The 21,273-nt window shown below is 42.9% G+C and overlaps 2 protein-coding genes across 2 annotated transcripts; one reads left to right on the top strand and one right to left on the bottom strand.

Moving 5' to 3' along the window:
- Window positions 1-1,186: 1,186 nt before the first annotated feature.
- On the bottom strand, window positions 1,187-7,389 carry PSMA7 (proteasome subunit alpha 7). Its single transcript, XM_008497820.2, has 7 exons — window positions 7,212-7,389; window positions 5,510-5,636; window positions 4,180-4,304; window positions 2,850-2,972; window positions 2,344-2,463; window positions 1,778-1,840; window positions 1,187-1,512 (listed from the first exon to the last, which is right to left on the bottom strand). The coding sequence occupies exons 1-7, from the start codon at window positions 7,305-7,307 to the stop codon at window positions 1,420-1,422; spliced, it is 747 nt and encodes a 248-aa protein (XP_008496042.1). The 5' UTR covers window positions 7,308-7,389; the 3' UTR covers window positions 1,187-1,419.
- Window positions 7,390-7,951: 562 nt separating this feature from the next.
- On the top strand, window positions 7,952-20,720 carry SS18L1 (SS18L1 subunit of BAF chromatin remodeling complex). The gene is made up of 11 exons (XM_008497818.2): window positions 7,952-8,069; window positions 11,395-11,471; window positions 12,762-12,846; window positions 13,337-13,481; window positions 15,361-15,558; window positions 16,584-16,748; window positions 17,647-17,748; window positions 18,139-18,231; window positions 19,325-19,444; window positions 20,320-20,447; window positions 20,651-20,720. Exons 1-11 carry the CDS (start codon window positions 8,001-8,003, stop codon window positions 20,675-20,677), a joined length of 1,209 nt encoding a protein of 402 aa, XP_008496040.1. The 5' UTR covers window positions 7,952-8,000; the 3' UTR covers window positions 20,678-20,720.
- Window positions 20,721-21,273: the final 553 nt, after the last annotated feature.

Below are 21,273 nucleotides of genomic sequence, written 5' to 3' on the forward strand. Positions count from 1 at the left end.
AGCTCCCTCTGGCCAGGGACTGGGACACTTGGTCCTTGCTGTGCCTGCTGCTAGACCAGTCCTCCTTTAGACCTGCAAAACCAGGTCCTGGCTGTCAGGAGGCTGAGGAGCTGCTTACAGAGGCTGTGCCAGTTCCACCCCCTTGGTGGATATCAACAGGAAACCTTTACAAGTGGCACCTATTGTTACTGCTTTGTGGGCAAGAGACCCTTGAGCACAGGCTGTGGTCACCAGAGGACTGTCCTGGTCAGCCTTCCTGCAGTGTAGAGATGGTGACAGCAGCTAAATCAGCTGGAAAAGAGGCTTTTCAAGAGCCAGAATGGGAGAGTGGAGAGGCCTGGACTGAAAATACCTATCTGAGATAAAGCTCCCTATTCCCAGGCACCTTTGGGCTAGTTTCAAAGCACTGAAAGCTGTGCCTATTTCTGAACTGATAACATTGTACATGTTGACATCTTCAGCAGGTCAGTGGCACAGAGCAGGTCCTGTCTCTCAGGAGCAACGTGAGACTGGGGCACAGAATCAAGTCCTGCCCCTCTACAGCATCTGAGCAACCTCCTCCTGCTGCAGGGAAGATGGAATTGGCTCATGGGAACTGGGAGCAGTGAACAGGCTGGACCAGAAACCAAGTTAAACCCAACTCCTGAGGGTGAGAGGTAGGGGGAAAGCAGCATGAGTGTAGATACAAAAGGAGAAACTAGAGTAGAGCATAACTATGTTGTATGTAGCATTCTTTCTGGTTATTTTTAGCATTAGGAAGCAACTGGTCTGTAAATCCCCCAGTGGGCAAACACAACAGCAATGCTTTATTCTGAACCAGATGAATCATGCAAGGTCTATGGAAGCCCCATGGCATGCACCCTGCTTGGGAGGAGATCCCAGTTCTCCTGCTGACCTCCCAGAACGTGACCCCCAAACCCCTGTCCCATCCTTCAGGGGTAAAACACCCCCCTGCTGCCACAGGTTTCTGCAAGGCTCCTGTCCAAACCCAGCTGGTTAAATGTAAAGATGCCAGCTAGGGAAGGAAAAGCATAATTCTGTATTAGTTATGTTCTACTGAGGCTGCAAAACAACTCTTGAGACAGCTACCAAAAAAATAAATAAATAAAGGGGAGCCTAAGAAGTGAGACTGTGGAAAGGAATCATTAAACAAACTGAACTGTCCAAGGAAAAAAAAGGCAGTCTTTGTCCTTTAATCAGTCAGTCCTGGTGTTTTGTAACCAACCAAATAATCCCAGGTAATTAAAATCCAAGGAATAGACAGATATTTTTAAAATAACAGCTTTAAAAAAAAATCAATAGGTTTATTGTAGGTCTCAAGAGGGGCACAAGATGAGTAAGTGGAATGCCTACATGTTGTCTATACAGAATAACCCATCACTTGATTTAAAAAGCAGCTAAGCAGTTGAATTTCATTCATCATGATGTTTTCTTCTGTTTTTTCTTTTCATTTTCTTCCTTTTCTTTTTCAATTTCAGCAACGTACTTCTCAATTTCTTCAGGGTTTAGGATCTGAAACAGAAACACAGGTGACCCTCTAGATACTAATATCAACTGAGAGGATTTTATTTATACAGTTTAGTTCTGACATGGACAGTTAACTGATATTTATCCAGACACCTGTACCTTCTACAGACACAACAACATTCCTTGGCCACTAAAAATAAACTGAAGTATTTGACAGGGCAGAATCTGAGATAACACAGAAGTTCACACAGAGCAGCAAGGACAGGATCAGCAAAACCCTCACACAGGGAGAAGCCCACAAAGACCTTACCTTCAGTGGCTGTTCTCTCCTCATCACTGCCAGCTCAATGTTCTTCCCCCCAGACTGCACAACCTAAACAAGAGTTGGGTGTCAGGAGCATGTCCAGGAATTAATTCTAACCCTTTCCTGTCTTCTGAGAAGAACTTGGGTGGATGGGGAGGACTTTGCTGATTAGCTCTAAGCTCCAGTAACTTGTAACTCAAAAATAAGTTGTAATTCTGGCATCACTGCACTCAGGTGGCTGGGGAAAAACACCTCATCTCCATCACCTGACTTGGGGTATTTTCTGTATCTCAAATTTCAACACAAAATATTCAGCATCTGGTTTAGCACATCTTTGGTGCACCTGTTTTAATGCCCAGAGCTGAAGTCTTTTTCCCTCCCCAGAAAACTGCTAGTAAATTCAGTGTGAGCTATGGAAAATGTTACCTGAAACCCTGAATTTAATCCCACAGCCCACAGAGATCATTTTACAGGACTGGCCTTGGCACGCACCAAGATTTTCATGTACTCACATTTACAGTTAATCCAAACTTCCAGTGAAAACTCACACAAGGGATCTGAAACAGACTCACCTCCAGCAGAGCCTTGATGACAAGTTTAATAGTTAGATCATCTGTTTCAATGGCTTCATCAGTGTAGTTCTTCTCCAGGAACTCACGCACTGATTTGGCTCCTCTGCCAATGGCATTAGCCTGGGAATATTGAGGGGAAAAGAGGGAATGAGTGGATGTTCAGAAGAGGCTTCATTGACAGAATAAGCAAGAATTGGGGAAGTACATAATCTGGAACCATTCTGTGCTCACCATGTATTTTTCAGGACACTGAACATGTGACTTTTCCCATCACACAAAGACAGGTGTCAGGCACAGGTGGGTTTGTTTGGTTTTTTTCTTGGAAAACAGGACAAAAGTTCCCAAGGAAAGCTGAGCTGCAGACCCCCATTGTCAGTAAATCTGATCACTGAGGATTTTTGCAGCTGTCAACCAGCAAGATCTCCTTCCTGCACTGGTCTCTCTTTAAAGGAGACATTAAGTCCCAAATATTTCCTTACATTTCCCAAGAGACAGAATCAACTCACCTTCCAAGCATGGTATGTGCCAGAGGGATCAGTCTGGTACAGCCTGGGGGTTCCATCAAAGTCAAATCCCACGATGAGAGCAGAGATACCAAAAGGTCTGCGACCATTGCTTTGTGTGTACCTCTGATGAGAGAGAAGAGAGACTGAGTTCAGAGGTTCTAAAAACATTTGTAGAATGGAAAGCAGACACTGGAGGAGTCCCAACCAGAAATACTTTCAGCAGGCTTTCTTAGCAGTCTGTGTGTTGAAGTCAGGATCCTGTCCCTCACACAAGACCCTGAGTCTGGTGCTGAGAGGCAGAGCTGTGTCTGCAAGCCCAGCTGTAACCCTCTGCTTGGACACAAGCAGGTGACACCTGAACACAAGGTCAGTTTTCACCAACAATCCCATCAGGGAGTGTGGCACCTCTGTGGCAGTGAGCCAGCTACAGCAAACCCTGAGAACAGCCCCTCTGGCTGACCCTGGGCTAGCACAGGGGTTGCCACATGTCAGACCAGAAGTACCCCTGGAGGAGGAGGCCTGATGCAAGGCAGGGGGGTGAAATAGCCTGAGAGAAACCATCAGCATGTCAGAGTGAGAGGCACAAAGGTGAGAGTGACTGTAAAGGAGTAAAATGAAACTCTGGAAAGGGGCATGGTGCTCTGGCAGGCTAATGAGCAGTACAGGAATTACACTATCATCATTGTACACATCAGGGCATGTAAAATTACATGTAATTGATTATATTTTATATATATAAAACATATATATTTATTATATTTTAAAATGTAAACTACATTTTTTCTAATCCCCACCAGTTGCTGAAAATCAGTTAAGTACACTGGCAAATCAGTAATTTTATCACAGAATGCAGTTGGGCATATTTTGACATTGTAATTAGTTTAAAATTCATTAATATCAAATATAAAATACATTAAGCACTGATTCACTCTGCTTTTTCCCATCCCTGCAATGTCTTAGTAGGAGGAAAAAACGAACAGAAGCCAGGAAGATGTTTTGACAATAACACAGCAGCATTGTTAGGGGAGCAAGTTAGAGCTGCAGATTAGCAGAGTGTTCCTGATGATATCACCAGTGTAATTATGCAGTCTTTACAAGTACTAATTAATTTCTTCATCTTCAGGAAAAAAACCAAACAGTAATCAATCCTCCTCTTTTATTACTCCCTCCCTATTTGAAACAAACACCCACGGTGTGTTTTGTCATGCTGATTTTCACCAGCTGAGTAGAGCAAGGCCAGGACAGACATTTCTCACACTTAGTCCCCCAGCCCTGTGCATCAGGAGAGTTTTTGCAGCATCAGGAGTATTTTTTCAGTGCTCCAACATACCTGTTTCAGGCTAGCAATGTAACGTGTGATGTACTCCACAGTGACAGGATCCTCCACAGTCAGCCTGTGGCTCTGGCACTCCACACGAGCTCTGTTTATAACTATTCTGGCATCAGCTGTCAGCCCTGAAATGACAGTGGATCCTCAGCTTCCTGCTCCAGACCCTTGGCACAAATAAAACAACTCCTCTTGCCCCAAAAAGGCTCTCAAGGTCAGTGCTGACAGCAATGAGAAAGGGAGAAGAGAGCTCCCACTCTTTGAGGTTTGCTGAGCAAGACAAGCATTTCTAAAGCAACAGAAAGAAGTTAATGTACCAAAATAAGTTGAGGATTTAGTTTAAAGCTTTGATGCCCAGCACGTGCTGGTTTGAAGCAGGTAATGAGAATAGGACTGACAACCTGACAGCATTCCATCTAACAGCAAACAACAAAGCAATCTCTGTTCTCACACGTGTTGGGTTTATTTCTTACTTCACTTCTCAGCTAATGGTAACATCCTGAACTTACAGCCTTGTTTCTAGTAGAGGATTTTTTCTTCAAGCTTGTGAACTCATGTGCATAGATCACCACACTTAGCTGGGGAAGCAAGGCAGCAGAAGTAGCTGAGCCTCTCACTCCTGTACACTACATCTAAAAAACTCCTATTTTTTTTCCTGGTTAAATCAGACCTCCCCCTGAAGCATTGCTAACACTGACACAAAGATTCTCAGCTACTTGAGGAGAGGAAAAAACCTCCTGAAATACATTTTATCCATTGTGGTTTTTAAAATTTTCCTGCCTCCTCTTCAAGCTTTCAACAATGAAAATTCAGGCATTTGGAACAGGAAGAATGTGGAGCTTGAATATTCATGTTTCAAATCCAGAGCTGTTCATTCAGGAGTCTTCTGAACTTAAATGGAGAACTTTTTTTTTAAATGCAAGATGGCAAAATTTGGCTTTTTGGCTTGATGAATGTGGGAAAAGGTCCCTGCAACTGACAAATGTCTCTTGTAGCTCCTGCAGTATGTATTGATAATATGTTTTATATAAAATATATACAACTCAAATAATAGATACAGAGCATAGATTGAGTAAATATATAAAAATTAAATATATATTTATATAAATTCAGATTTATCTGTGCCAATGACACATCAGTTCTCAGTCTTCATCCTCACATTAAACCTAGAGGACCTGATTAACTTCAACAATAGAATAAGCAATTATGGAAACACACACACTCCTTTCCCAGAGTCCTCAGCCAGTTATGCTAAGTATTTACATTCTCATAATCCATAAACACACCCAAAAGTGTTTCAGGAACTTCCAAAAACCCTGAAGGGTTCACATACCTGCAAAAGCCATGCAGACATTGTCATCCAGAGCACAGATCTTTCGTACAGTTCTTTCATCCTGAAGTTTTGCCACAGACTTCTTTTCCACACCCAGAACAACAATATCCTTCCCTCTTACTCCAACCTTCAATGCATCAAAAGAAGGAGAAAAAGAAAATGAAGCTAAGACCAGTAAACCCAGCAGCTACAGACCTGACTGAGTAGGGAAAAAAAAAAAAAAAAAAAGAAACAAAAGCCCCAAACTGTAAACGTGATTTCAGCTTGACATCAGTGTTTTAATACCTATTGCCACAACCTGGAGAAAGGACTGATGTAACAAAAATTGCATTAGATTCCAGGGTGCAGTTTCATTATCAGCTTATACCAATTTAAATTCATGTGGCTCCCAAGACACACATTCCCACCCCTCTTACCAAGTGTTTTCCCAACTCCTCCCAATACCAGCAGTCCCATTTCTGCAGCCACAGAAGCAGGATTGGCAACAAAAGTACCACTACAACTGGTCTACTGGTATTGCTCAAGTCAGAACCCAAAACACTTAATACCAAACCAAACACTCCAAGCAGCTTGCTGCCTTAACGTTCTAACTCATACTTTTCATGTACCATTTTCAGCACCAGGGAGGAAAAAAGAAATTGATGTTTCACACTTATTCCCACTATTTCTCAGAGGGGGATGGGAACAATTTTGCTTTACAGGGTAGCCCTGCTGTTAGGGTATTGCAGATGTTTCCAAAACCATTGAACTGAACCAAGTAGAGACTCTGGAACAGGCTGTCCAGGGAAGTTGTGGGAGTTCCATTCCTGGAAACATTCAAGGCCAGGTTGGATGAGGCTCTGAGCAACCTGATCTAGTGGAAGGTGTCCCTGCCCACGCAGGGGAGTTGGAACTGGGTGATCTTTAAGGTCCTTTCCAACTCTGACCATCCTACAATTCTAAGAGACAAGGCACAGGTAGATTGTGTTGCATGTTAGCTCCACGGTTACAGGGTTTTAATTTCTGGGAGGGGAAAAAAAAAATAAAGCCTGTCTTATCTGGCACTAAGTCTGGTTGAGATTAATCTCATCCCAAAGGCAGCAGATTTTCTTCTGGGTATTTTGCTAATTTAGGAATTACTATTTGCCACTCCCCAAGGCAAAAAAAACCCAACAAAAAAACAGGACCTTCATTGAGAAAAAGTTTGGGAAAGCTGGAAGCTAAGAGCCAAGAAGTTACCTCTGTGTCTCCTTTACCTGCCGTTCCCTAAAGCCCATGGGATGTGCCCAGGCAGGACCAGGCACCAGGGATGCTCCTCCCGTGGGACCCCCGGGACCACCCACCCATCCACCGATCCACCCACTCACTCCTCCCGCTGCAATCGCTGCCCCGGGCCTGGCGTTCAATGGCTCAATGCACAAAATCTCCAACATTTCCTCCCCAAAAACCAAAACCCCACAGCAGCGGCCTGAATCAGAGCCGGAGCTTTCCCGGCAACCCGCCGGCCCCTCCGCATCCAGCTCCAGACCCGGTGCTGAACCCGGGGACATCTCTCTGGAGGAGATCACTCCTTCGGCAGCCCTGAGCGACCACCCCGTCCCGGAGAGGACCGAGAAGCCGGGGGACAGGGCGAAGGGGACAGGGCGAGGGGCAGGCCCGCTGCCCGCCTCCCCTCAGCCACCCGGCGCGGCCACGCTGCTCGCTCCCTCCCTCACTCACTCACCGCCGTGGAGCCTTTCTTTACCGCCTCCTGGGCGTATTCCACTTGGAAGAGGTGCCCGTCCGGGGAGAAGACGGTGATGGCCCGGTCGTAGCTCATGGCTGCCGCCCGTGCGTCCCCGCGGGGCCGGAACCAGCCGCCTCCCTCAAAACAGCACACTCATCCCCCCGCCCCTCGCTTCCGGAGCCCGCGCCATGCCGGGCTACGCCAACAGCGCCCCCTACGCCATCTCCGTACGCTGCACCCAGCGAGAGTCAGAGGGAGGGGTAGGGAGGGGGGGGAAGCTACGCTATTTGCGTACTGAGCATCGCCTTACGCATTCCGCGCAGCGCATCCCGCGCTGTTCGGGCGCTACGCAGTTGGCGCAGCGAGGAGCCGGCGCTCGGCTGCGCCAGGAAGCCCCGCGGCAGGGCCGCACCATGTGCGGCGGGCGGGGAGGAGGCGGAGGGGGAGGCGGCGGCCGCATCCCGCCCCTTCCCCAAATCCCCGCCGCCCCTTCCCCGCCCTGAGGCAGCGAGGAGGGGGCGTTGGGGGGCGAGGGAGGTGCGTGGCCGGCGGGCGGTGCGGTGCCCGCGGCTGATTGCGGGGCGCAGATCGTACCATCTGCGGCGGCTCCCCTCCCCGTGCACTGCGGAGAATCTGTGCACGGCTATAGCAGCCAGATAATAACAATATTATTAGAGCCTGGAACCAATATATTATAGACACGTTAAAAAAAAGAGAAAAAAACAAGAAAAAAACAACTTAAAAAAAAAAACAAACCATAAAAAACAAAAAAACCAAACAACCACCATGTCGGTTGCCTTTGCTTCTGCTCGCCCAAGAGGCAAAGGGGAGGTCACCCAGCAAACTATCCAGAAGGTAAAAAAGCATGCTTTTCTACAGACAATTTTAGACATTTCTTCCCCTCCGTGCTCCTGCAGCCGAGGAAGGAGGCTTATTTCTAGGGCGATCAGGAAAAGTGGTGAATTGGCGAGAGCTGCAAAGATGGACAGCTGGAGAGAGAGGTGGGGGAAGGAGGAGGAGGAGGAGGTGGAACAAAGCAAAGGTGTTCAGATCACTGCAAAGAGAGAGTGGGAGAAGGACTTGGGGAATAAAATTAGGACGGCACGTTATCTGCTGCTGGCAGAGGGGAAAAATCCCCAATAATGCATTGGGGAATTGCAATAAAATCTGCAAATGTATGATTGATTTCTGGTGGCATGTCAGCTGCTTGGCCCCCCAAAAATAATCGTCAAAAAATAAATTAAAATACTGAGTTTGCAAGGGTTTTCTATTGTATTGGGATGCAGAATTTTAGTCTTGCAGAAGGTAGAGGGAGCACCAATCATTGGTGTTTTTCATATACTGTTATTATTATTATTATTTGTGATGTGTTTATTCGTGTTTCATGAAAAACAAAGGTTTTGAAAGATTTTCTCTGGAGAGGAGATCTGCACATGGGTCTCATGTGGAGGCCAAAGCAGAGGGATCCTACTTGGGAAGTTATTGTTTCCTCTGTGGCAGGGACCACGCAGAGATGCCCGACACCCTTTCCTCCTGTGGAAGGTGGAGGAGGCTGGAAATGGCCATGGAGAAGATGCATGTTTTTTACTTTGACTGCTGTTTGTCATTTGTGCTTCATCCTGGTGTTTTTTGCATGTTTCCCACCTCACAGGGGTTTGCTTCAGGTGGAGTTGTGGGGGGTGCTGGACCCGACTGGTCCGTGTTCTGCGTGGTCCATTTGTAACTTGTGACTGATGAAGAAGTGATACTCCTATGGGCTGGTTAGCAGTGGGGTTTGCAGATAAAACATTGTCTGCTGCCAGTTCCTGCATTCTTCTTGGGGGAAAAAAACCACCAACTGTGACAGAGCAGAGATTAAGACAGAGCAAAATGCTGTGAGAGACTGAGGAGATGACTTGGATCTCAGGAGACTGTAAACTCATCCCATTTTGTGCAGCACATGTAGTATTGTGAACCATTTAAGTTTAAATACTAAAATATCTCAGACTCGGTGGATAAGCTTTTCTCTTACCTCCAGGTTGGTTTGGGTTAGGAGAGAATTTCATAATTCAGATTGTTTGTGGTTAAAACCATGACTGGATCCACAGGAAAAAGGCAGCCAAATCAGTTTGATTCCCCAGCCCTTTCCTTTTTTTCTATGTATAAACTTTAGGGAAGCTTCAAAATGTTATTTATTTACCAGGAAGGTGTAAAAACCTTTCCCATCTCAGGTACTGACCTGTTAACTTCAGGACTGTCACCTGTTGGGCTGTTGGCAGGGATTTTCTTTGGATGAGTGGTGATGCTGAGGAAGAGGTTTGCAGGCACAGGGCTGTACAGTCAAGTGTAGGAACAGGGCAAGGAGAGAAGGAGCAGGTGCTGGGCTAGGAACTCAAAAAATCCTCATAAAAATTAGCTTTTTCACACACCAGTTCCACTAAAAAACAGGATTATTTTTATTGGTGTTTATAGTATATATAAAACTTACTTTTATTTCTTGACTCAGTTTTTATAGTCCTTCAAAGCTGTTAGTATTCTAGTACCAATTATTCCTGCAATAAATTTAACATGAAGGATGTAGGATCTTTTGACAAGACAGCAGTGATGGAGATTCTTTAAAATAATTCATCAGAAAGTGTTTGCAGGGCAGCAAACTTCAGTTCCTTCTGTGTAATGGAGATCAGAACTTGGTTCTTTTCCTAGTAAGTTAGGAAAAGAGCTATTCCTGATTACTTTTCAGTAAGCAAAACGTTCTTCAGCTAATTGTAGAAGCCTTTTTCTGGTGAAGATACCTGTAATAGTGCTTGGGATCTTACTGTTGAGGACATATCTTAGCTGAATGCAAAAATATTGTCAGTGATTCCCATTGTGGGAACTGAAAAGGATGGGTTTATGTTCTTTGCTTATCCAGCAGTCAGAGCCTGGGATGGACAAGAGTGTCCAGCAAAGTTCAGATCAACTTGCAACCTCCAAGCAAGCAGCAGGACAAGCTGAGTTCTTCAGGGAGGGACTGGGTAGATTGCAAGTGCAAATTGGTTTAGGGGTGAGCTTAAGGTGTTGGTCAAAGGTTGGACTGGATGATCTTGGAGGTCTCTTCCAACCTCAAACATTCTGTGCATTGAAATTAATTTTCTGCTTGTTTTCCTCTAATTTAGCCCTAGGTCTGCATGGTGACTTTGTCCTGATTAGAACACATACCTGCATCAATTAGTTCACATTTCTCTTGCATAAAAACAAGTTATTCTTTCCTCAAGAGTTCTTCTGTCCTATGACCCAGTGTTTCAAAGGCCCAGCACTTAGCAGCAGCAGTACCTACAAACTACATTACAGAGTGATATGCTCAGAGGCAAATCTAAATTTCTAAATACTGGTGTTATTTTTCCACTCACCCACCTGCAGAAAGCTTGCTGCATTCACCAGAAAGCTGGGAGAAAGAGACAAAGTGTTGTATATGAACTTTAATACAAAACAAAGGATATTTTAAGCTCTTAATTGTATTATAAATTCAATAAGTAAAGGTCTCATCGTTTTCTCCAGCAGCTCTGATCTTGGAAAAATTCAATCACAAGAATTAACTTAAAGGAAGCAAGCTAGGAGCCACTGATACACATAAATTAACTGCTACATAATTAATCTGTGTTTTCATTTTAAGTATTAGAACAGAATCACCCCCAAGGACATATTGGAATGTGATTCTCTTAAATGTGGGCTCGGTAGATCCAGTAAATACAAATTTTGTACTTCCTCAGGTTCAGCATTCTGCACATGCCAGTCCTGTGCAGGAAAACTTGTAGGATTAGATTGCTTGTAAGTCTGTTTCTGATTTGAAAGTAGGCATGTGAGTGAATCTGAAGTTCTGGAAAGGGTTGGGTGATACTTTAGAATGAGGCAGAGGTATTTGATAGGGAAAGCATTTTCCTTCTTCAGCATAAAAATCTGTGTGCTATTTGGGAGCAAAAAATAAGTCCATTAAATATCCTGTGTTGGGTACAGGTCCTTTATAGAGAACTATTCATAAATGATTGATTTGAAAAACACAATATTGGGGCTCAATGAAGTCACCTGTAGATACTTCAGAATATCCTGATAAAACAAAACTGCCCAAAACAGCACCCACTGCCCAGAAGAGTGAATGTCACAAAACCAGAACTTCAGTGTGATTCTCACAGTAACATGTTTTGATTAAATTTCTTTCATGCAGATGCTAGATGAAAATCACCACCTAATACAATGTATTATGGATTATCAGAGCAAGGGGAAAACTGCAGAATGTACTCAGTGAGTATGATGAGTTTTAGAGTCTGTTAGAAAGTCTTGGTGTTTTATTTTGCTCAAGAACAGTACTGTGAACAGTTCTGTTCACTGATCACTGAGAAAAAATTAATTTTTTTTTTCTTTTCAATTCACTTGTATTAAGACATGTGTATTGCTTTTGGAACAGAGATGTTTTCTCACTCTTATTTTAGTATTACAATATTTTAAACAAGTAATTTATTACAACAACCGTAAACAATTATGATTATTAGACCACTTGCTCTTTGCAGATTGATGGAACACAAGTAGAATTGGCAACAAATTGAACCCATTTTAATCAGAAAGTGATTAAATGTTAAGAATCAGCACTGTTACTTTCTATGTCTAAAACAACGTGCACATAGACACGGGTTTGTGTCACTACTTACTATTCCTGATCTTGAGAGCAAAATGCTTTTATGAACCTCAGGCATTAAATCCCAGTCAGGAAGAGCAGCCAACCTGCTCCATGAAAGGGGAAGTTATGGGGATAAACCCAGAACATTGTACTCTTAAAAAAAATTGGTTAAAAAAAGAGACTTTTGCTGTAGAACTCATGTCACCATTCTGGCTTCATTTTTGCCACTTTCCCCAGTTTCCAGCCTTTATCAGAAGAAAGCTCATGATAAAAAAAATATTTTCTCTCACCTTCTTGGAAGCCTCCCTGTTTCCACAAGCTGAGCTCTTTGCTCAGTGGACAGCTGCTGGTTTTCTTTCCATGCCCTCCTGATCTTTGCTTTGAGCTTTTCTAGTTTCCTGACAACTGTGAAGAAGCAGAAATGATTCTGGTGGTGCTTACATGAGCAAACACTCCAGTTAGAGCACTCTTGAGAAAATCTTGTTCTTCTCAGCTTGATGGGAGGACAAACAGGTTTGGGGCTTTGGAGTTCAGGAATTTCATCACCTCTGGGACCCTGCATTCTCTGATGAACAAGGAGAAAAAGGGGGTAATATTTAGAGCAGCTGACCATCTGTCAGCACTCAAAAACTGAGGTCCCAGCTTCACAGTCAAAGTGCTTTAAAAAGAGAGTGTATTATTCCTCTCCCTTACCCCAGGTTTGCCCATTTGTAAAAGATGTGTTGAACACATTTTTCCTTGATGGAAAGCATAGCAGCATAGATACAGGGTATTACCATTGCTGTTTATTAGGACAGATGAAAAGCCATCTAATATAATTTAACTAATAATTCGTAAATAGAAAAAGAAAAAAAAAGAAAAGAAATTTTTCTGTATTTTTAACCCTTTCCAAATAAGCTTTACTCCTTATTCTGTAGATACCAACAAATCTTGCACAGAAACCTGGTTTACTTGGCAACAATAGCAGATTCTAACCAGAATATGCAGTCCTTGCTTCCTGCTGTAAGTACCAGTGTTACCATCAGATACATTTACTGTGCCAGAGGGAAATAAATGTTCTTTGATTCTGTTACTGATCCCTGTCAGTAAGAAATTCTTGCTAAGTGCCTTGATTTTGGAGGTATCACACATAACACAGCTTTATGTTTAATAAAGGTCATTTTGTCAACACCCTTCTGTATTGCCTTTGCTCAAGCAAATCCCCCCAGCAGTTATCTTCTGACCAGCACAAAAAGAAATTCCTCTAAATATGGAAAAATGGGCACAGAGGCCAGACTTTATTATAAGCACAATTTTAAGACCTCCACTGCTGGCTTCTCTACAACATGCTGGGTGGCATTCAAACCTCGTAGAAAGGTTTAAGCCCCAAAAATGAAGGAAGCACACAGCGAGCAGAGGCAGATTTTAGTCCCTCCGGTGACATCAGGGGTGATTATTTTTGTTCTAATTGAAACCTAACGAAAATTTTGCTTCTCCTCCTTGTTATTTGCAGCCACCAACGCAAAACATCAACTTGGGCCCGGGAGGAATGACTCAGAGTGCATCCAACCAATCTCTCCATTCCCAGAGCAATCTCAGTGATGCAATCGGGACGGGCCTCCCTCCTTCCTCCCTCATGCAGAGTCAGATCAGCAATGGTGAGCTCCAGTCCCCTTTGTGCTGCTTTGCTGTTGCTTGGCAACAAAATCATTAATGCAGAATATACTTGCAGAGCTGTAAAAGCCCTCTCCTAACTCACCTTTCAGGCATATGGGGATTTCAGGCACAAGCTGAAATCATCACAAAATGGCTCCGGTCAGTCGTGATGTTGGCTTCTGCAAGGACTCTAATCTGCTGAGTATTTCTGTAGAAAAATTAATTTTTTAATTATTTTTTTTTTTTTTAATGCGTCGTGAAAATCACCAAGTAAAAACACATCCAGGTTTTTCCTAAGAAAATCCATCTGTTGTGGTATTTTTCTCTTGAAGGTGGTGGGGCTGGCCGGGGTAAAATGGAATTGCTTGCATGGGTAATCACACAACCAAGCTTTTAGGTTGCAAAGACCTCCCAGGACATGTTTCTTCTTCAGAATAATCTGATGCTGCCTCAGTCTTTGTCCTCTACAGAAGCTTGCAGAGGTTGTACCACGGAACCAAAGATTATGCACAGACATTTCATATGAACAACATAATATACCTTGTCTGTTTCTTTTGTTCATATAACTAAAAAGGAACTGTTAGAAATACATCTTTTTAATTCTGCATGAATAGCATGAATAATCTTTTTATTTATTTTGTAGTTCCCAGTTATTTAGTCAGTCCTTGCTTCTGTGAGTCTTTCTCAGAGGGTCAGAGGGAGAAAACAGTTTCTATAAATAGAAATATCTGATTGTAAAATCAGAGACCTTGGCAGGGGGACTCAGGAGCAGATGCAAGCCATGAAATTACTTCTGACTATTAAAAAATGTATTTGTGGTGAAGTGATGGTGCCTTTTAAACTAATGGATGAGGTACCTCCTTTAAACAGCTACAGATTGTGAAGAACTTCCTACATTTATCTGGGACTTCCTTTTGAAAGATTTATTACCTAGTATGAGGATTATAAATTGGTCAAAACGTTGTTTTGTGTTATTAAGAATCTCTCTTTTCAGTGTTTCAGGGAAACACAGAGCTGGGTCTCTGTAGGGCAATACTGACCTGGCTCCACTCATTTCAGTAGAGCTGGCTCTCCTAAACTCTTGTTGAAAATGCTGCTTGCATCTCTCCATCAGAAGAAAACACAATAATCTACAGCAAATTCTATCATTTTCATGTCTATAAATAACATGAAGTGTCATTAATGAGGTTTGTACTCAGAGAACTGGACACGTTTTTCAGAGGTTCTAGATACACTTATTAACTGTGAATTAAAAAATGATGACCTAAGCATGACAACAGAATTCTGCCTCTTCTAAGGGTTCTTGCATGCCTTCCAGTGTCTCTAAATTTAGATTGACAACAATGCAGATGAATTTAGATAGAAAACAATACACCCAATCACTAACAACGCAAAATGAAATAACTGTCCAAACCTCATTCATAAAAGTATTTACAGCCACAGCTCTGCCTTCCCCATATCCCCATCTGTGTGAAGGAGGAAGAGGAGCAGGACATGAGGAAGGAAAAGACAAATTTCAGGAAGCTGGGATGTTTCCACAGTCCCTGTGTTTTCTGGAGTGTCTGGACACGACTGGCATTTGTTGACCTGCTGCCTTTTGTGTTGATCTGGTTTTGGGGAATTGCTGTGGATTCTTTCTGTCTGCAATTCCCTACAGCCTGGATGTGGCTGCAGGAAGAGGCTGATCTCAGACTGTGCAGCAGGCAGTTTGACTTTGTCTGCAGACAACAGGGAATTTCCATAATTCAGATTTTTTTGTTTGTTTGTTCAGTTTTGCCTTATCATCAGGTATTCCAGAAGGACTGCAAGGGCTTTAATACTCGCTCTACAACGCCAACAATAGCATGGAATTTCTTGTTGTTCTCTTTTTAATTTTTCCAGGTCCTAACCATGTGTCTATGCAGCAGTCAGGCCAGAACACCATGCCCACCACCTCTCTGAGTATGACTGTCAGCAGCCACGGGACCGGGCCTGGCTACAGCCACACAGTGCCTGCATCTCAGAACGTGCCAATGCAAGGCCAGGGGTCAATAGGCAATTATGTCTCTCGAACAAACATCAACATGCAGTCTAATCCAGGTAAACTCCCTCTTCCTCCCTTCTGGCCCAGCTTGGCTTTGCAGTGACCTCAGGGGTGTTCACCAGGCATGAATTTCTTCTGTAAATATTTCCCCGTGGACGGCGGCAAACAGGCGAGAGGCAAAGGAAAGCTCTAAGGCATCTCTGAATGTCAAGGTGTCAGACACCAGTGGAAGTCAGGGCAGTTTCAGGCTTGCTTTAATTTACACTGATTTGCTCTGGTTAGCAATGAGCTGGGGAAAAGTGAGTTGGCTAAAAGTACAGCAGCACTGAGAGCCCCTGGCAGCAAATCCCACAGCTGTGGGAGGGATCTGAGAAGCACCTTGATCCTGCCTGAGAGAGCCTGCCAAAAAATACTACACATTTATTATTTGCACGTTACTAACCCTTTTTTGTGATTTTATTGATACTTCATACTGCTTGCAGGGTACAGAGAGACTAGCAGACAACTCAGAATTAAGCTATTAATTTGTGAAAATGTTTACTAATGAGCATGGAATGGGATGTCCAGTGATTAAGATTTCTTTCCAACAATATGAAATTTAGGGATCAAATAAATTCTAGAATGTCAGTTTATTTAAATTGCATAATCACCAGGTTCATAGTAAGATTTAAGTAGAAGAGAGTTGATTAGAAAAGAAATGCAGCAGTGAATTAGTCAGGAAGGAACAAATATCAGTTCTTCTTCCTTTCTTTAATCCTACTGTAATAATGATTACATTCTTTTAAATGAACTAACAATAATCAAGGCTAGATGAGACCTGTTCTATGATTCTGTGACTCTAGATGTATTTGTTAAAAGTCTGACTGAAGCACCTGGCAAGAACTGACCATGTAATAACATCCTTTCTGCATCACAGTGAGGGAGAGTTAAACACATGCAGTAGGAAAACATCTCCCCCTGTGGAAAATTCACAGAATTATCAGGGTGCATGTTGGTTGCAAGTTTGAACTTCCTTCCCAAGAGAGCAGGGAGAGAACTGATGCCTCCTGTTAGAAAACAGAATTTTCCATGTGTGTTGCAGTCTCCATGATGCACCAACAAGCAGCAACATCCCACTACAACTCTGCCCAAGGAGGGAGCCAGCACTACCAGGGCCAGTCCTCCATTGCCATGATGAGTCAGAGCAACCAAGGCAACAGCATGATGGGGCAGAGGCCCATGGGCCCCTACAGAGCTTCACAGCAAGGTAAAATCTCTTATTAAATTATTGAGAGAATTAGGGTTAGAACGGTGATATTCAGTCCGTGCTGTGGGGGAGGGAAGTAAAAAAAATCTGTAAATCCTGTGGATGGATAGGGAATCCCATGCAGGAACACAGGACACCTCAAATGGAAGTATCATGACAATCAGATGATCTATTTTCAAGATTTAGCTATTTAATTATTTCAGGTGTTTGGAAAAATAATCCAAAAGGGATGATATGTCTCTAAAGAAAAGATGAATAAATTGATATGCAGCTTGCTCAAGCCACTGGGAATCTTTGCAGCTCTTTCAGATGGTATTGGATCAGCTGTAACATGACACAGTTAGCAAGAAATACATTTCTGCAATGAAGATGTAGTTTGCCAGCAATAAGGATGAAAAATTAGGCCAAGGAAAGGAAAACACCAGAGGATAACTAACATGCTTTAAGACCTCTCTGGAAAAAGTTCTAAGAAATAATAAAGCTGCTGGACTGATTCTAACATAAACTGAATTTTGTGAAGAAACAGATTACCACGTTAATTAAAATATATTTAATTCTGTGTTCTTGGGCATGGAATACATTTCTGGGCTTTCTAATAACTCTGATCAGAAGAGTAAACGTAGCCACTACTTTTGGTATTGGCACAAAAGTGAGTGGTTTCAGGACATGCTCCTGATCATTGTGTAATTTCAATTTCAACCAGTTTTTTCTGAGAATGCGGATTTATTGTCTTTATCTACTGGGCAAAACATCTTCAAAACTGCTCTCAACATACGCAGCTCGTTTACATATCCAGATTTAAACACTGTTTTCTTTTAAAAAATAATAAGATAAGGATAAAACCCACTCCTTCGGAGTCCATGGTCTCAGTTGGCTCTCTCTTGCCTTTTCCTTGCAGGTTCCTCACAGCAGTACATGGGTCAGGAAGAATATTACAGTGAACAGTACAGTCATGGCCAAGGCTCCTCAGAACCCATGAACCAGCAGTACTACCCAGATGGTAATGCCTCTGGGCTCTGGGCCCTCTGATACTGATGAAGTCTCAGCATGACTGCCTCATCCAAGGACCTGGCAAACCTGTGACAGTTCACTTCCAGTTTAAATGCTTGGAAATTCTAATCCCAAAGCATGGGAGCCTGGTACACAAATATATACATCAGGGCACCCTGCTATCCTAGCAGCTCCACAAAGGGCACAAAGCCAAGTTTGGATGAGTAAATGCAAGAGCTTGATCCATAGGTGTGACTTTGTATTTGACTTCCTACCTAAGGGGTCTGTTTTTCCTCTTAGCCTCATTTTTGTGAACTAGCAGCTTGATATTGTACCCTTCAGTGATATATCTCTAGCTGTATGAACACTGTTTCTGATAAATCTCTGTGGTTCCTTGTAGGACACGGTGATTATGCTTATCAGCAGTCATCCTACACTGAGCAGAGCTATGACAGGTCGTTTGATGATTCTACACAACACTACTATGAAGGAGGTAAGAACATCTAGTGGCAGTCCCTGTGAAGCTTGAATGCCCTAAAATACTGATAAAACACGTATGGAAATGTAAAATATGACTTGCAGCTTCTGCATCACTAACTGCAACTTAGCTACTACTTAAGGAGTGTCCAGGAAATTGAATTTAGCTATTTATAGGATTTTTTTTATAGCAGGACTACATGTGTACACAGTCTCATGTCAGTAGCTGTGTTAACTGTATTGTTTTGTGCAGCCTTGTGGGATCACTAACATATTCATTAGAAAAATGATCCTTAATTATTGCTGAGCCAGGTGGAATTGTAGCTATGGATATTGAACATTTTTTGCAGTAAGAGAGAAGAATTCCAGGATATCAGTAACCTCTACACTTACAAATAAAAATGGCTGTATTAAAGCAAAAGGTTGTGCTAACAAAGGTAAACTAATGCACTGCAGTTAAAAAGAGGGTTCAGGGAAAACAGGGAAAAAAGTGGCAGCTGTAAATGGAAATTTCTCTAAAGTAAACAAGTCTACTGGACAATAATTTTGTAAAATCTTGCTTAATTCACCTTACAAATTCGTGAAAAACAATGGTTGAAATGAAACTCATCTTTGAAAATTGTCACTACTATGAGTTTGCAATTCTGCCACTGAAAGACTCTCAGCAGTACTACATCAGTAAATTCAGTGATCCCATTGAGATATCTGAACTCTAAATCAACAGAAAAACATGATCATTAACTTAATCATGATACAGCAAGGTGGCATTTAGGAAAAGCAATGTCATCTCTGTAGTCTTTGTTAGTTTTGTTGTTTCAGGATACTGCAAGTGGAATTTTCACCATAGGTATTTAAAAAAAACCCAACTAGATGAGTGGTCTTTCTGTTTGTTTGTTTAGTGATGTCTATAAATAAACATTTCTGTTCAAAAGAACTGAAAAGAAATAAATATCCTCATTGTCAAAATCCAACCATCTGCTTTTGAAAAGATTTCTTGTCTGCGAGTCCCAGGCCAAGGCTCTTTATGCCTTTTTTTCCCTATAATTCACCTGTACAGTGAAACACCTTCCTCATCTGTAACCAAACTATTTCAATTTTCCCTGCTTTAGGAAATTCTCAGTACAGCCAGCAGCAGGCAGGATACCAACAGGGAGCTGCACAACAGCAAACATATTCCCAGCAGCAATACCCAAATCAACAAAGTTACCCAGGACAACAGCAAGGATATGGTAAGAAAACTATCACTGTCTGGGCAGGTGTTTGCAGTCCTTCATCCTGAGATAAAATATGCTGTAAACTAATGATTAATTTTGGACATCCACATACCAAAACTGGCCAAAGAGCACAGCATGTAAAGAGATTTTGGGCAGTAACATGCATGAGTATAGCACTGTGTTCCACACTGTTATGTTACCAGCCTGAATCCCCTTCTCTTTGGAAGAGAAGTCCAGTTCTGGGCCCCCCAGTTCAGGAAGGATATCGAGGTCCTGGAGCAGGTCCAAAGGAGGCAACCAGGCTGGTGAAGGGACTTGAGCACAGACCCTATGAGAGGCTGAGAGAGCTGGGGTTGTTCAGCCTAAAGAAGAGGCAGCTCAGGGGAGACCTCATCACTCTCTACAGCTCCCTGAAAGGAGGTTGGAGCCAGGGGGGGTTGGGCTCTTTTGCCAAACGACTTTCAACAAGACAAGAGGGCAGGGTCTTAAGTTGTGCCAGGGGAGGTTTAGGTTAGATATTAGAAAGAATTTCTTTACGGAGAGAGTGATCCGGCATTGGAATGGGCTGCCCAGGGAAGTAGTGGATTCTCCGTGTCTGGAGATACTTAAAAAGAGACTGGATGTGGCACTGAGTGCCATGGGCTGGGAACCTCAGAGGTAGTGGATCAAAGGTTGGACTTGATGATCTCTGAGGTCCCTTCCAACCCAGCCAATTCTATGATTGAAAATACACTTTTACCTTATTTTGCCTTCCCTCTAACTGCTTGTAGGAGGCGACTGCCTGGGTTCTCAGGGCTCCTGCACATCTTCTAGTTCTGCAACTGTTCTTGTTTTACATGAACACCCCTGAGCAAATTAAGATGTGGTGATAGATTCCTCTGTCTTCCCAGGTCCTGCACAAGGAGCTTCTTCACAGTATTCCAGCTACCAACAAGGACAGGGGCAGCAATATGGGAGTTACAGAGCTTCCCAGACGGGCCCATCCGCTCAGCAGCAGAGGCCTTATGGCTATGAGCAGGTAAATTGTCTCATGCTCTGCTATGAAAAAATCAGATTTGGCTGTTAGTTCTGCATCAAGCTGCCAAATTAATGCAGGCATATTGGTGATACTTCAGTGGATCTTTCAGAATTCATAGACTAAAAGAAATTGTCTAACTCACTGTAAACCTCTGATACGCCACTCTCCAACATTTTCATTTCTTTTTTTTTTTTTTTTTATAGGGACAATATGGAAATTACCAGCAATAAAAGAATACGATCCTGTGTCAGATTGGTTTCAATAGTATCTCCATCTTTTGAACTGGATGTACAGGCAGTTTTGATTAATTGTAATATGTTGGTTACCCCTTAGCACAAAGCAGCGTCTGTATGTGAACAGTGTTCATTTCATGCTGGATATGAAGCAGTGCACTACTGGTAACAAGACAATGCTTTAATGGTTTGATATTTGGTGCTGTGTATAGTACTGTATGTTGATACAACGCAGAAGTTTCTCATTTACCCCTCCCTCCCCCTCTCCTCACCCCATTCTTGATGTTTCTCTATAGCTTTAGGATCATTTGATCACAGTTGTGCCCCATTCTGGAAACCAGCCAGGTGATTCTGGCTCAGTACAAAGCCATTCAGTCATATCTCAGCCCAAGGAAGTACCCTGTAGTAGGCTGTTGGGTTGTTTTTTTTTTTAACTGAATGTGTTGAAGATTACCTGCCAGCCTCTGAAATCCATGACTTTCCTTCTTAAGAATAAGGGGATGAATACATGGGTACATTCCCTATGTGAAGGCTGTGTGTTAAAAAATAAAATTACCTGCAACTTCTGCAATACCTGCCAGGGCTAACTACCC

This window comes from Calypte anna, chromosome 20 (assembly GCF_003957555.1).
Source record: "Calypte anna isolate BGI_N300 chromosome 20, bCalAnn1_v1.p, whole genome shotgun sequence".
In the NCBI taxonomy this organism is placed as follows: domain Eukaryota; kingdom Metazoa; phylum Chordata; class Aves; order Apodiformes; family Trochilidae; genus Calypte; species Calypte anna.